The sequence below is a fragment of the Cuculus canorus genome, chromosome 1, assembly GCF_017976375.1.
Source record: "Cuculus canorus isolate bCucCan1 chromosome 1, bCucCan1.pri, whole genome shotgun sequence".
Lineage (NCBI taxonomy): Eukaryota > Metazoa > Chordata > Aves > Cuculiformes > Cuculidae > Cuculus > Cuculus canorus.
Window position 1 is genome coordinate 68129309 of NC_071401.1, and position 16973 is coordinate 68146281.

The window sequence follows — 16973 nt, forward strand, 5'->3', positions numbered from 1 at the left end:
AATTTTTGTGTTCTGGTGGTAGTTGTGGACTTTGTGAAAAGGAGTGTAGCTAAGTGACATCTTGTTCAGCCAGGCAGTTGGTAAATTTTTTTGTATTTGTTTTGTATTTGTTTATAGGATGCGGTTGTAGCAGTCAGCCTCAAGTGTTTGCTCATTTTTATTGTCATTAAAGCTAACTGCGATTACTCTTTATTTTACAGTATGGTGTGTGTCACCAATGAGCTGCTGTCTAGTAATTTGGGGGAAAATAGAAACAGAATTTTCCTGTTGCGTAATATTCTTCTCAGTAGTATGTACAGACTTATCTGCAAAGAGAGATTACTGTGGGGAGGGAGGCTGTTGGGTTTTTTTTCTGGACCATTATATGAATCAATATAGTGTTAGGAACTTCTTCATCAACAGGAAGCAGTATGGAATTGTGTTAAACAAAATCTGTGCTTTTTATTTTATTCACATTCATTCTGTTGAGCTTCAGAAAAATAACATAAAACCAAATATAAATATTGTTTTCCAAGCAGAAATTAGAATACCTGATAAGCTGGACTCATTGGTCTGGGAGCATCTGGATTCCACACGTGTGAATGGAGCTGACTTTGATCTCACTGTTCTTTCCATGGCTGAAATAGCTTCTTGTAGTTATGAAGCCAGGTAGGTAAAAGTCACCTATCAGTTTGCTTGAAAATCTCATAGAAATAGGCATAAAACATCCTAAATTAGCAGTTGTGAAGTCAGTTTCTTAAATTTACCTGGAGAGAATTTTGTTTTTAAGGTTTTCAGAAGTTATATAGATGGTTAGAATTTAACACAAGGTATTCCCTGCGGATATTGCTGCTTTTTAAATACTGCTTGATAGCTCTCAACCTAACTTAGATGTTAATTGAAACAAAGTCTATTAAGGAAAACCTTATGCCATTCACTGTGATATTGTTAATTTCATAATTACACTTCTTTGTGTCAAAATTGCATTCTTTTGTGGAATTAAGAATACTTAATTAACTGAAAGTTTTAGTTAAAATTAGACAGTAAGTGTGATTACTAAAAACCATTTTTTGCCCAGAGTATGCTGAGCATCCCCAATAACATAGCTTGTAAATGTTCAGAGTATGAAACAACTTGTTATAACATTTAGTTGGAAATACAATTTTATTCCCTGATGGAAATAATACTCCAGAAATGATTCCTTCATTGGAACCTTTGTCAAGCATGCTAGGATAGGCAGGCTTATATTCCTATCTCCAAAAGTTAGGCTTTATTTGTAATGGAAGCATAATTTTGTAAGCTTGCACAGTGGAATATAAGGTTAGGTTTTAACTTGAAACAGAAGATAGGAAGTAGTGCTTTTGAAGACTTTTTGTCTTAAGCATGTTCCCAAAGGTGGACTGTCCATGCTGAATGCCTGAATATTATACACCTAATTCAAATATCTATTTGCAGTTATTTTTCTTACCTATTAAATTGCTAGCAGTTGGATGAAATTCCTTTTTATTGATAGTTCATTTTTGTGGGAAGAGGCATACTTCATTAGGGAATATTGATTTGCACTGTGTTTATTTGTGGTTTTTATTATTTAATTTTAGGCAAGTCGGCATAAAGAATGGAATGTTTTTTGGCCAAGCAAAAAAGTTGTGTCCAAATCTTCAAGCAGTTTCATATGATTTTGATGCATACAAAGAAGTTGCACGAACAGTATATGAAATACTTGCAAGGTAGTGTGTGCTGTTTCGTTACCTGATCTTTCATGGTAAAGTTATCAAACGTGTTTTATTTGCCACTGTTGAATGCTATCATTCAATTTTAGTATTCGCATCTTCATGATGCTCTTTAGCTTCAAAAAAGCCATTCCTACTCCAGATCTTTCTTTTGTATTATTTTTGTAATTTTGAGCACTGAATTGCTTCTGAGCATTCTTTTATCTTGGAGCCAATCCTGTTAACAGTCAACGTCAAGCTTCCAAAGGAGTCATTGTTAATTTTTTACTGATTACAGCACGAGAAGCAGATCCCTGCCTACCAGTGAGATTCTTTCAAATGTTTTTTCTTTAGTAAGTTTAAGAATGAGTTATTGGAGTAACATCTATTGGAAACTAGTTTTGGTTTAAAATGCACTTGAACAAAACTGGAAGTTTATTATTGTCAATGAAAAATAAATATTCGACTCCTTCTCCGGCTGTGCTTTTAAAATCATGATGCATGTTGAAATTAGTCTCATATTAGTAATGTTACTGTAATTTGCTGGTTAGCTTTTTTCATGTGTAAATGATGTGTGTGATACAAAATAAGCAGGGAAATGCCACCACAAAAGGAAGACTTTATTTGCTACATATTTGTTTTAACAGATGGTGAGCTGTTGCTGGTGTTTCACCTCCTTTACTTTGTGTTGATAGCTATACTCATAACATCGAAGCAGTCAGTTGTGATGAAGCACTAGTAGATATCACTGAAATCCTTACAGAGACCAGATTGACTCCTGATGACCTTGCAAATGCTATCCGCACTGAAATCAAAGCCCAGACTAAATGCACTGCTTCTGTTGGGATGGGTGAGTACCTTATTTCATTTCTGTTTACAAGCATTGCCTGCTATTGTTAGGTTTATTGAACCTATGTACGATTACTAAAACTCTTAAGTGTTTCTGAGGTAGTGGATATATTGCCATTTATATTAAATTACTGTAAATAAAAATGTAAGAAAATCTTCATAAGTGGAAAGTGTTAAGCAAAAATTTATAAAATTGCTATCCCTTGTCCTTTATTATCTGAACACTATGCTAAAATTCCATCTGTGTGGTATTCTTGTATTGATTTTTAGGAAATGTTACTGTATTTTTCCAGTAAATAGAAGAATGAGCACAGATTCTCTCCCTTATCAGAGGTAGCAGTAAGAGTTTACAGGGTGGCATGAATTAGCATAATTATTAGAAGGTATTAGAAGCAAAGATTTGTGTGATTTGTAATAGGTGTTCTATATGAAATCACACATCTGAACAGCCTTCCTTGATTTCTCTTTACTTGGCTCCTTCCTTTCTCCTTTGTTTTTGTCCCTAATTAATAGTAGGATTGAGTGTCTGTAGATAAATATACTTGATGTATGTAAGTGTATGAAATCCACTTGTAAGACAAGCTGAAATTCATTACTGTAAGCTGAATTCCCTTATGTCTTATGATATAGTACAGAGATTGTAATTCCCTGGGTTCCTGTTTGTGTCTTATTTTGGCTTGAAACACATTGGTAGACACTTGAGACACACTCTTTTATATGCTTATTTAGTATTTTTTGTATAGAAAGAGTGAAATTAGTTTTTAAAGTGTTATTTTCTAGTCAGATATCATAGTTCTCTTACTGATTGAAAGAGGCAAATACCTAAGCAACTTTTTCTTCCTTATAATTAATTTGCTTGTGATAGTGGAAAATAATTCTGGTATTCATTCCAGAAATTCATATGATAGGTACATGACAAGGACTTTATGTCTTGTCTCCTAATTCATTGCAAAGTAAATAAATTAGAGTAAACAGTTGTACTGTTATGAATGTAGACACCTTGTTTCAAAAGCATAGTCTGCCATGTACACTTCTTGTGTTCATGATTTATATTTTGCCTAATGGAAAGTTGTCCAAATAAAAGAAAAGTAAATTTGAATAGATACTGTTATACTATTGAGATCTCCTCTGACCACTGTTGTCTGATTAGAGATAAATTAAAGAAGGACGTGCTTATGCCAGTTGAATAAATTTAGTTTTTACCCTAGAGATTTTATGGCTAAACTAAACTGATGTAAACAATGCTAGTGAAAGATGAAGCATTCATCTATAAAACATCCCGTATCTTAGTTTCTTATTTGTTGAGTAAGGTATTTGGTTTTCCTACTTTACTTCTGTATTGTGGGAATAAGATATTGCAGAAGGTAAATTACTGAGATTTCATGATATTAGAGGTTATGTTGGTATGTTTGATAGATAGGAGGATCAGAAATCTTCAGTAGTGTATAGACAGAACGTGGATCCCCAAATTAAAATAGGAAATTGAATGAGGAATCTGTCATTGATTGTTTCATCAATTTAACCTCTCAGGAGAAACAGGGCAAGTAAAACTCTGCTGCTGTTCTTATTGACTAAAATTTTAGAATAGACAAAGAATGTGAACATAGATAGAGGGAGAAGAGGAATAGTAACACACAGTGCTGCGAGTTGTGAATTCCCTTGAACTTGTATTAGTTTACTTTATCTTAGAGCAGGATGTTTGGGTGCCAATGGTAAGTGTGTTTATGTATCATTTCAGAGCTCTTATTGGCTGGGCACAAATAGGCCTATAAATGGGGGGAAATGCTGAAATAGGTCTTGTTCCCACCACACTTTATGATATATAATGCATATAATATAATACAGTAATTGGAATTTTTTTTTAAGTGGATACTGAGGCCCAAATATTAGCTTAATTCCAGTATCGCATATAATATAGTCAATAGAATTCATAGAATCATAGAATAGTTTGGGTTGGAAGGGACCTTAAAGATTATCCTGTTCCAACCCCCTTGCCATGAGCAGGGACACCTCCACTAGATCAGGGTGCCGAAGGCCTCATCCAACTTGGCCTTGAACACCTTGAGGGATGGGGCATCCACAACCTCCCTGGGCAACCTGTGCCTCGCCACTCTCACAGTGAAGAAATTCCTCCTTATGTCTAGTGTAAATCTGCCCTTCTCCAGTTTATATCCATTGCCCCTAGTCCTGTCACTACAAGCCTTTGTGAACAGTCCTTCCCCAGATTTCTTGTAGGCCCCCTTCAAGTCCTGAAAGGTCGCTATAAGGTCTCCTTGGCGCCTTCTCCAGACAGAACAAGCCCAACTCTCTCAGCCTGTCCTCATATGGGAGGTGCTCCAACCCTCTGATCATCTTTGTAGCCCTCTTCTGGACCCATACCAACAGCTCCATATCCTTCTTATGTTGAGGATTGCAGAACTGGACACAGTACTCCAAATGAGGTCTCACAAGAGAGGAACAGAGGGGCAGAATCCCCTCCCTCGCCCTGCTGGCCACACTTCTTTTGATGCAGCCCAGGACACGGTTGGCCTTCTGGGCTGTGAGTGCACACTGCTGGCTCATGTCGAGCTTCTTATTGACCAGCACCCCCAAGTTCTTTTCTGCAGGGCAGCTCTCAATCACATCATCCCCCATCGTGTAGTAAAATTAGGGATTGCCCTGACCCAGGTATAGGACCTTTTGCTTGGCTTTGTTGAGCCTCATGAGGTTCACACAGCCCCACTTCTCCAGCTTGTCCAGGTCCATCTGGATGACATCTTGTCCTTCCAGTGTGGCAGCTACACCACTCGGCTTCGTGTCATCTGCAAACTTGCTGGGGGTGCACTCAATCTCATTCTCAATATCATCGATGAAGATACTGAACAGCACCGGTCCCAGTACAGACCCCCGAGGGACACCACTTCTCAAGGATCTCCATCTGGATTTTGAGCCGTTGACCATTCCTCTTTGAATACAGCCATCCAACCAGTTTCTTGTCCACCAAACAGTGCACCCATCAAATCCATATCTCTCCAATTTAGAGAGAAGGATGTTGTGGGGGACTGTGTCAGAGGCTTTACAGAAGTCCAGATAGATCACATCTGTTGGTTTTCCCATGTCCACTGTTGCAGTTACCCAATCATAGAAAGCCGCTAGGTTGGTCGTACAGGACTTGCCCCTGGTGAAGCCATGCTGGCTGCCACTAATCACCTCCCCATCCTCCGTGTGCTTTAGCATAGCTTCTAGGAGGATCCGTTCCATGATCTTCCCAGGCACAGAGGTGAGGCTGACAGGTCGGTAGTTCCCAGGGTCATCTTTTCTACCCTTTCTAAAAATGGGTACGTTACCCTTCTTCCAGTCACCAGGGACTTTTGACTGCCATCACTTTTCAAATATCATGTAGAGTGGCATGGCAACCGCATCGGCCAATTCCCTCAGGACTGTGGGATGCATCTCATCAGGTTCCATAGACTTCAGGTTCCTCAGGTGGTCACAAACCTCATCCTCCTCTACAGTAAGAGGGGTTTCCTGCCCTGATCACCATCTTGTTGTCCCATGACCCAGGAGGGGTGAGGAGAGCAGTCATCAGTGAAGACTCGGGCAAAAAAGTTGTTAAGCACCTCAGCCTTCTCCTCATCTATTGATACGAGGTCACCATTTTCAACCATCAGTGGGGGTACGTTCTCTTTAACCTTCTTGTACACTTCCCAGCTTCCTTGTTCCTGCTTGCACTGCCTGTGCAGTTGCCTCTTGTTCTTGGGTTTGACCAGCAGGTTTTGACTCAGCCACGCTGGTCTCTTCTCTTCCCTGCCTGATTTCCTACATCTGGGGACTGAGTGCTCTTGTGCTTCATGGAAAGCATTCTTAACTATTTGCCAGCTCTGTTCTGCTCCATTGTCCCCAAGGATCATGTCCCAGGGGTTCCTGCTAAGTAACTCCTTTAAAAGCTGGAAGTCTGCTTTCCTGAAATTTAGCATCCTGACTATTCTCACTCACTCCATTTCCCTCTGGACCTTGAACTCCACCAGTGTGTGATCACTGCCTCTAGTCCTAATGTCACTGATGACCTCACTTTTATTAGTCACCATGAGGTCCGGTGTTGCCTCCCCTCAGGTGGGGTTCTCTATTAGCTGAATTAAGAAATTATCTTCATTGCATTCCACGAGTCTCCTGGATTGCCTGCAGCTTACCGTGCTACTTTTCCAGTGTATGTCAGGGTGATTGAGGTCCCTGAGTAGGATGAAAACTTGTGAGCATGAAGCCTTCGAATGTAGTTGGAGGATCGGTTGGCTCTCCTTGATCAGGTGACCTGTAGCATACACCCAACCACAAGATTCCCATTTGTTCCTCAGTCTTTTATTCTGATCCGCAAGTTTTCAACCTGTTTGTGCCTCTCTTCAATGACAGCTCTTCACATTCTATCCCTTTCCTGACATTGTCATGTAAGTATTATTTACATTGGCCTCTGTGGATTTTTTGAAGTTCTGCAGTGTTAAAATGTGACACTTTTTCTCCATTTGCACTTTTTGTCTGTACCCCTATGTGTGTAGAACATAACCAAGACAAATAGATTGAGTGCTTTTAGTGAAGTGTCCTGCATTTACTTGCTGGTTGTTTTGAGAGGTTTTGATGGTTTTTTGTTTGGTTTCAACTTTGCGATTGCAGGTCCCACTACAATTACACTGCTGTAATCACAGATACTGCTATCTGCTAATTTGGGAGTAGATACTGTAGATGTATATGAAGAATATATTTCATTAAATTCTTAGTAAAAGATAAAGAATTTAACTGTACTTTTTGCATTTTTTCCTCACCTGTTGAACTGCTGTTGAACTACTTGAGAAGACAGTATTTACCACAGCCATACTTCAATTTGTTGTTTTCACAGGTTCCAATATTCTGCTGGCCAGAATGGCAACTCGTAAAGCAAAACCAGATGGACAGTATCACTTAAAACCTGAAGAAGTGGATGATTTTATCAGAGGGCAACTTGTTACCAGTCTTCCAGGTACTTGTTTCTTTTAGAGAACCTTTTGCCTCCTGGTATTTAATGTTTTCAGCTATAATACAAATCTGTGTTCTGGATTAAACAAGAATACATGCTATGCAGTGGTTATGATCTGAAAAAAAAAAAGAAGATACACTGATTTCTGAAAAAATTGAACTTTTTGAAAGGAATTTCTGTGACCTTTTTGTATCTTTGAGAAGCACCTTTTTTAGTAAGGAATTTTACAGGTTCACACAGCATGATCTGCGGAAGAAGTTAAGAGCTTAGTATGTTACGCATCCTTACATTCATTAATAGAGTTATTTAGATGAGTCATTCCAAGTGAGTGCTGGCTTTCTATATCACAATGAATGTGATAAAGTGAGTAAGATCAGGAACGTATCACTGAGAGAGGCAGAGTTTGCTTATAACTGAGAACTAGCCCAAGAGAGTATCCTTTCTAAAAGGGAGTGTATGAAGACAGGAGCTGGAAAAAATAGCACAGGTGCCATAATAAAACAAGGTATATGAAGGAAAATAAAAAGAGAGAAGAAAGAGGAGTTTGTTTAATCTCTGGTTCATCTAAGAAGCTCTGAGAGATTTTGAAGAGAATTAGGACAGAAGGAAAATTAAGAAATAAAGGTTGACAGAGGAGAATCTTACTGAACAAGAGAAGTGCTTTTGCTTACAACTTGAGCTATATTAGAATGGCTGATAAAATAGAAGAGAAAGTGGAAAGTAAAGCTACTGTAGGAATATTACCACTGTTATGCTCTGCATCAAGGTGTAGACAGGTTTTGGTTCTGGTAGACTTAGAACACACATTAGGCATTTGTTACACAGGTAATTATTTTTTTGTGTAAGGCTCTTTAATCAATGGTACTGCAAACTGTGACAGAATGTGTTGATTCTTTTGAATAACAACAAAACAACAAATTTGTCAAATTTCAGCTTTATTTTTGCCTAGTTGTTTAAAGAAATTATTGTGACAATTAGCATGATTTATAATCTGCAAGTATGACAGTACTAGTACTTTTATGAACCATTTGGCAGTTTCAGAAAACCTTACTGAGAGATAGAAGATCTAATGACATAATGTTTACACAAGTTTTGTGAAAAATGGCAACATGACTGAGAAGAGTGATCCAAATAAGTGCATGCTCTGAGGGACCGGCAAGCAAAGTTTAATTTTTGTACATTTTGGCAGTAGTTCCCAGTCATCATATGTATAGCTAGAGACATGTGTTCTGTCCTGCGTTCCTTGGTCTGGTAGAACTGAGAAGGATGGTTCAGTATGGGAAAACTGGAGTGATTGAGCAGGATGTCTGTGGACATAGAGAAGGCCAAGGAGAAAGCTGGAGGGGAGGAAAATACATTTCTCACCCACAGGTTTTAGGGGGATTCTCCAAAGTGATTCACAGAGAGATGACAGGAAACTGGAGTTACTGTGCTGCGAGGGTGATAGACAGTAAGGAAATACAGAATACACCCATATGGTAACAGGCTTTATTATATGGGGTTTTTTTTTCCAGGAAGATACATAAAAGAATGGTAAGATAAAGTGTTCCTGTCACATGACTCTATATTGTATTGTCATTCAATACTTTATTATTATAGTATGACACAAGACATGGTGCTAAAGGTGCTGGGTGAACCCCTGTTTGTGCTTTGTATATTGGTGATCAGCTTAGCTCAGCCAGCATGTGTACACACATATTTAGTATTAAATGTTCAAAATAGTATGTTTCTCTGTTTTAAGAAAGAAAAATAAGAGACAGGAAACAAAAAACAGAGCAATAGACACTGAAATGGGAAGGTGATAGGAATAGCATACATAGACAAGTGCAGGGTTACGTATCCTCTTCCATGGCCGAATACCATTTACAGCACAGCATCGTATCTCTGGCATAACTTATGGGAAGTACTTTTCCTCCAGAAAATAGTTCATATAGTGCTATGCTTTGATTTGTGTATTTTAAAGTTTTCAGATTTCACTTGCGTATTCATAGCAAAAGCTTTCTGGTGTTTGTGTCAATAATACTGCTTACACAAAAGCAGATTACCTGAGATTTCTAATTTTCACTGACTTTGGTAGTGTAAACTCATAGGGCTAGTATTTTCTGGAGGTAACAGGCCGCCTCTCTGAAACCCAGAAATATACTTAAGTTTATCACACTTACATATGTGCCGTTGCCATGGATACCTACAATTTCCAGTGCTTGGTAATTCAGAGCACAAGTGATATAGATATGCTATCACTTCTACTTGAAATATTATTTTTCTACGTAGGAACCAGTGGAACAGTAGTAAAAATATTTGTTAGTTTTCTTTTAGATTAAATCACCTGTGTGTGATGGCAAAACATATTACATGTTGTACACTTTTTTTGGACTGAGTGTTACGATGTTCAGAGTATATACTCTGTGACAGAGGCAGTACCTTGTCAAGAAGATTTGCAAGCAGGAGTCATTCACATTTTCCCCAGAAATAAAGAAGCACACTGCAGTATGACACCTTAAACTAAATATATAATACAGATAAAAGAAATACAGATGAAGACAGAAAAAGTTTCAATTTGAACCATGTTTTGTTAAGTGCAATTTATTTTTTATGTAGATTTAAAAAGAGAAATTTTGTTTGTGAAAAAGCTGACTTCCTCTGAATTGTGTATATTTGATAGAACTAATTGCTTTGTTGTTAGGAGTTGGCAGGACAATGGAATCTAAGCTGGCTTCTTTGGGAATTAAAACCTGTGGAGATCTACAATGTGCTTCAATGTCAAAACTGCAAAAAGAATTTGGTCCAAAAACAGGACAAATGCTCTACAGATTTTGTCGTGGTTTAGATGATCGACCTGTTCGTACAGAAAAAGAAAGGAAATCTGTTTCCGCAGAAATCAACTATGGAATAAGGTTTACACAGGTGAATTCAGGCCTTCTTTCTTTTCTGCAGTGACTTCTTTCAGCTGTAGCATATATAGAAGCATATTCTGATTGTTTTCGATTGCACTTTGATCTGTTAGAGCACCATCTTAGCCACCAAATAGAAATGAGGAAAATGAAGAAGTAGGAGACCAAACGATAAAATGGGAGGAGAGACTGCAAAAGTATTGGACTGAAAAGAAGCTTGCACAAAATTAGCTGGCTATTCTGCATTCGTTATACAAGTCTGGTACAGAAAAAGAGAACTGCAGTAGGTTTGTCAGCACCTAGCATTCTCTTTCATTTAAATGCGGATTATTTAAAGATGCCAGTGCCTGAAACCAGCACCAGCTGCTCCAGTACAGCATTTTTGTTAGACTTTCTACAAATATTGGGGGAAGGAGTGTTGTTGGCAAAATTGTATTAAAAAATAACTCAGCTCTTTGTTAAGAGCTTAAGCATTTCTAGAAATTACAGAAAAATCATGTTGGGAGAGACCTCATGATGATGTGTATTCCAGCTTCTTGCTCAAAACAGAGGAAGCTGTGAGGTCAGAGCAGTTGCTCAGAGCTTTTTCCAGTCTGGTGCTGGAAACCTCCAAGAATGAGGACTGCACAACTTCTCTGAGCAGCCTGTTCTACTGCTTGACTTTCCTCATGGTTAAAAAGACTTTCCTTTTAAGTTCAGTGTGTGTTTAAAATTAGACTTCCAATTCTGTGTTGGTGTTTCTAAATACATTTTTTAAGACTTATTTCCATAAGGACTTAGTATTTCCTACTTATTTCAGCATTAGAATAGGAGTCTACTTCTCGTCTAACTTCAGCAACCTACAATGTAGTCAAAACACTTAAAGTTAAAAAAGGCAATTGCCTGTGAGTCAGCTTGCTCTTTTTATTTTACAAAATGTAGATTGCATTAACCTTTAAGATTTACCTTCAATATTTGAAAACTAGTAATTATCTAAACATGCTATTGTTTTTCCCCGTCAGCCTAAGGAAGCAGAAGCTTTTCTTCTGAGCCTCTCGGAAGAAATCCAACGTAGGCTTGAAGCTGCTGGTATGAAGGGTAAACGATTGACTCTTAAAATTATGGTCAGAAAGGCTGGGGCACCAGTGGAACCTGCGAAATACGGAGGTCATGGAATCTGTGATAATATCGCCAGGTAACTATGCATGGAAAAAAGAATGGTCTGTAGGAGGCATGAGCATGCTTCTGCAGGATATTGAGCACCAAAACTCACTGGAAGATAGGTCAGAAATTTTAAAGTTCTTGATACCTCTTTGTCTACATATTAAGTCTGTGCCAAAATCAGAAGTAGAATATTGTAATCAGAAGTAGAAAATTATTATCAGAAGTCCGCTGTGTTTGGGATGTACGTATGTGGTCTTTCAGTCCTCAGTATGGAATGTCAACCTCCCAGTGATAAAAAACATGGCATATTGGGAGGAGGAGGAAGGAAGAGAGGTGTCCGAATGAGAAAGACAGAACAATTCTGACAGTCATCTTTTGCCTTTGAGTTTGTTCATAGAGGAAAATGGGGCAAAAAATATAGCGGAAGTTGAAAGTTTTTGGGCAACAGTTGGTGGTTTTCAGAAATAGTTGGCAGTTTTCAGAGGAAGCACGAATGGGAAAGAAGGAATCAGACTCCACAAGTGTATTCTTTCTGGTTTGAAATTGCTTTCTTGAGAGAATGTACTCTGGCATGTCTGTGGATGCTACTTGAAAATGGAAGTGATTTAGTGAAATATTTTTAGTGAATTATTGTGACTTAAACTTTTACCTTGGTAGGGTTGTAAGGTTTTTTCTCTTCCTCCTTTTTGAATTTAATGATCTGTAGTTTAAGATTGCCCTTAATTTGGTAATAGTCTCATGAAATACTAGTTAATAAAGCCGTTTGGTCATGTAAAGGGTACATGTTGGCATGCATCTCTCCAGCTTGCTCAATATTTGAGCTGGCTTTCCTTTTGCAGTACCTGTAGGAGATGTATTTAGACCCTGCACTATGACATACATGTAGCAATATTTTTATTTCTTTAGTGACTGGCTGCAAACTGTTTCCTCTTCCTGAGCTGTGTAGTCTTGCGTGCTTTACTTTTTTTTTGAGGGGGCTTTCTGTGGCTTCTGGATACGTTGTTGATCACATGCTGATTGAAGCAGTTGGAGTCAGTTTTGAAAGAAAATTGCCTTTGTACTTGTCTGGAAGGATGTCTAGAGTGCGTGGGTACTAGGGCAGGTTTTGCAGAATTATTTGCTGCAGAAGACTGAGAGGCCACTTTGAATTCTGGTGATTGGAGCCAGCATTAGATGACTTGGACTGCATTTGTCCATCTTAAAGCAGAGAAGTTTCTTTGTGGCAAGTCTGTCCTTCCAGTTGTTTCACCAATAATACTGCAGAGGGGTTTTTTTGGTCCTAGAAGAGAAAAGACAATGAAAATTGAAAGTGGAGCTAAGAAAGTTGAATCTTAAAAGCTCAAGGTCAGAGACCGTGCCCCATCGTTCAGCTGTTCAAAAAAGCAACTTGTTCCTGTCTCTTGAGCTTTACAGTTACATTTTTTCATATAGTTGTAATTTCCTAATCAGAAGTGCCTTTGTTTTCTTGTGGATCATTTATCAAAGTAATAAAGTCTCTTTCTATTTGGTCTCACTGCAGCACTGTTGATCGCATTGAGGTTGCTACCTGTGCCCTTGCCTGGTGAAGTGGGATAACCCAGCTACTCTGCCTGGGTAGTCAGTTGTAGGTCACTGTCAAAGGAGTAGGACCTTCAGTTTCCACAAGGAGTGCTGTTACTCTTACCTGTTAGTTATTTCTGATTCTTCTTTGTTTCCTGTTGTTCAGCTGAATGATGCTGACTAAAGATTTTTTTTAATCTTTATCTTTTTTTTATCTCTATCTTTATCTGTAATTTATTTATATGCTTGCATACTGAAAACACAAGAATGAAATCTGGGCGTAAGCATCATGCCATTATATGTGTTTTCATACAAAGTTGTCTCAGAACCTTCTAAATACACATTTATTCTTCAGGCAGACACTTCTGTAGCAAAGCAGTTGATCCTGGCTTTTGTATGAGGGTGCATTTGCATATTTGAGGTTAGGTCTTCTCTACTTTGCTCTCCTTCTCAGATTGTTGTAACAGATTAATCTCTCCTAACTGAAGGGTCATTTGCTCAGGGTTGCTGATAACTGAATAGATAGGGGTGTTCTTTCTCTGGGTTAGAGCCCAACCGTAGGACTTGCATGCGTAGGGTCTGTCTCATGCTTGTGAGCTTGTGACATGCAATTCAGCTCTATTAAAAACTGAAACTACAAAACCGACCTTTCACTGTGAGAAGCTTATCACCTTTTGGGATGGGTGTACCAAAAAGAAAATCCATCAGTCTATACTTTTGTCTTCTGGCCATCCTGAATTCTTTGAGCTGAAGATGTACTCTTAATAGCCTAAGAACGTATTTTGAGGCTTGATGTATTTTGTATTGACATAGAGCTTTTTTCCTCCTTTATTGGCAACTATTGCCATACTGCTTTCTCATGTACAGATCAGTGCTTTGGACTTTCTGTGGTCAGGCATGCTAATGTACATGTGCCCTAAAATTTCCCTAATTTGTGTAGTCTTCATTAAGGTAATTTAAGGAGGGCACCCAAGGATGCTAAGTTGTTCGCACATAGCTGAAGCAGTTCTGACACCAAGATCTTGTTTTACATTGTCTCCATTTCTGCTTCTGGCTTTACTGATGGATTTGGCAACTTCAGTCAATCCAAATTACACTATTTGATGATACAGGAGCTGGATTACTGTCTTCATTAGCACATTGCTGTTCAGTCGAGTGAAATGCTTTTGAGCAGCAGGGTAAACTCTCGAAGTTGCATGCAGGTAAATGGATTACTATCTCAGGGTGATGTTCCCTTAGTTTTGTTTTCCCCATGTACAGACTAGATCCAACAGTTTGGGCTTATTTACAGTAGCTAAACATGACCAGTTTCTCTCTTATTTCAGTTTAAGATTTTCTCTGTATCTATAACTCATGACCTTTTTCTTGCCCCCTTACCTCACAGGTGAATGAGTTGCTATGCTTTTCCATCCTAGAAGTCAAGATTCCCTAGAATGATAATCATAGTCCTACAAAGGATTCAGACTCTCAGGCACAGCTTCTGAGATGTTAATGTTAATTTTACTGCATCTTTGATATCAAGTCTTGATAGTAAGCATAGACCTTTGTAAAATATTTTTCTGAAATGATGTGTACCTTTAGACCATCCTACACTTCTCTGTAATATTTAAGGAGACACCATCAAAGTATTTAGTAACTTGTCAGGATGACACCCTGTCAAAACACCAAGGTGGAACTTCCTTTTATCCATAGAGCCCACTCCATTAGTTAAAACTGCATCGGTTACATCGGTGAGAACACTTTATATCAGACACGCGTGTTTGATTAGTCACCTGAGGTTCTGTCCTTATCTGTCTTGAATGTCATGCCATTAGAGAATCGAGAACTACCAAGTGCTCCGAGTGCTCTATCAGGCTCTCAGCATTTTGTAAAACTCAGAACCGGGCAGTTTTGTAAGTGAATTGTTACAGAAAATTGCCCACAGTGTAAGGTGTGAAATGTTTAAAGTTACTTACCATTAATCCATGTTCTTTTTTGTTTGTAATCCACATGCGCATGCCTATGCCTGTATCTGCTTCTCCTTTAGAGTTCGTTGCTGTAGACATTTGACAATTGACAGCTGAAATAATACTGAGCAAACTCTTTATGGACCAAGCTTGAGAGGAAGATAGTGTGTGAATGCACTTATGCTTTGAGTACTGTGAAGTGAAACATTTTTGTCTGGCTTCAATAGATAGCATGTGTATAAACATATGCTATATTTGACAAATTAATGTGTGGACCTCACACTGAGAATGTTCGATTAGTAAGTAGCCTGTTATTTTTTTCTGGAGAACTCATGTAGTTCTAATTACTTGTAAAAAGAAACCATAGAACAAAAAGCAGTGTTCAGTTTTTGTATGCCAAGAAATTATGATCTGCCCTTCTTTTGAGGTCCTCTCTGGAATAAATACAGAATTGTTGTTTTTAGGATTTGTGAAACAGTTTCCTTTCTAACCATACTACTTTATTTTGTGTTAGGACTGTGACTCTGGACCATGCAACAGACAGTGCGAAAGTAATTGGGAAAGAAACTCTAAATATGTTTCACACAATGAAACTCAACATATCAGATATGCGAGGGGTGAGTTAATGGGAAATGTGAAATTTGTTGTCTTTATTAACATTATTCATTGTCTTTTATAAATTTTCACTTCTCCAGGGTAGATGATAACCAAACTTAAGCAGAAGTGTAGATAATACAAAGCCTGTGTAAATTAGGCTATGCAATGATACTATGTTTTGTATGTTTGCCTTTGAAAAACATGGATACAAAGCCATGAATGTAAAAAACCAAAAATTTATTGTGGTATGGATTGATCCAAAACATACCACAGCCTGAGATAACAAAGTTAGACTGTATCTTCTGCAGTTCTGTTAGCACATGTAAATTTTATTTTGTCTTAGAACTTTCTGTAAGCTTTTGCACTTTTATTATTTAAGTAACTAATAAAAATGCTGTTTGAAATGCTAATTAAAGATACAGATCAGAGCAGGTTTTGCTCTAGACTGCAAGTCTTTGAGCCAGAAGAGTTACCAGCTATGGTCTGGCCTTTCGAAGGTGCGTTGCTAGCTATTTTGAATCATGGTTTATTTTAGAACACTGTTGCTCATCTGAATGGTCTTGTCATAGCAATGTGAACCAATGATAAGACTGTTTTGGCATCATCAGTTTGTTACAGTGGAGCACAGAGGCTTTCTAAAATGAAACCTGCATTTATTGGTCATCTAGATGTAAAAGTAGGGGTTTGATTCACAATGTTGGCTTGCAAAGTCATCTCCATAGCCCGAGTTTCTTCTTGGAGTTGAGGAAATATTTATCGTCTCTCCATGACTTTTTCTAGTTTCTTTCTGCCTGTCTCCTTTGCTGTCTTTTTTTTAATAATCACAGAGGATGAGCAGTAAACTTGCACAATGTACCAGCGCATCTTAGGTGGATGCAGTTTTTGAACCCCCATTGATTTGGTATTTAAAAGTAAATGAAAAGTGAGGTTGTCTTTCAAAATGAGGAACCCCTCATCTGATAAACACTACTTCCACCAAAGTACTTCAGTCCAATTTTTCCAAAATTTCCAATTTTTCAGTCCAATTTTTCCAATTTTTCAGTCCACAGTTCTTCTTTGTGAGAACTGTGTGCAGAACATAAAAAACATTGGTTTTCCCACTTGTACATTGAGGTGATGGATTTAGTAGAGATTTTCCCCAGGAAAAAAACATTCCTTTCTTGCACAGTAGCCATATTTAATACTAATCACTTCTGATCAGTACTTCTATATTTGTTAGTGTCTAAGAAATTTCCTAATAAACACGTTGTTTCATTATCCTGTTCATAGTGCTTTTCTATTATCAGAGAAGTTAAAATGTATTATCGATGTAATTTCTTCGTTGTTGGGTTGTGAT

At 38.0% G+C, this 16973-nt stretch overlaps 1 protein-coding gene across 3 annotated transcripts in view; it reads left to right on the top strand.

The window, feature by feature from the left end:
* The window catches only part of REV1 (REV1 DNA directed polymerase), a 61719-nt gene that overhangs the window by 32787 nt on the left and 11959 nt on the right, over nt 1-16973 (top strand). For all 3 annotated transcript variants that reach the window (XM_054063984.1, XM_054063988.1, XM_054063993.1), the window contains 7 exons: nt 519-648; nt 1578-1706; nt 2384-2538; nt 7405-7524; nt 10205-10425; nt 11414-11586; nt 15555-15657. In XM_054063984.1, the coding sequence (XP_053919959.1) occupies nt 519-648; nt 1578-1706; nt 2384-2538; nt 7405-7524; nt 10205-10425; nt 11414-11586; nt 15555-15657 (1031 nt within the window). The remainder of the gene's footprint in view (nt 1-518; nt 649-1577; nt 1707-2383; nt 2539-7404; nt 7525-10204; nt 10426-11413; nt 11587-15554; nt 15658-16973) is intronic.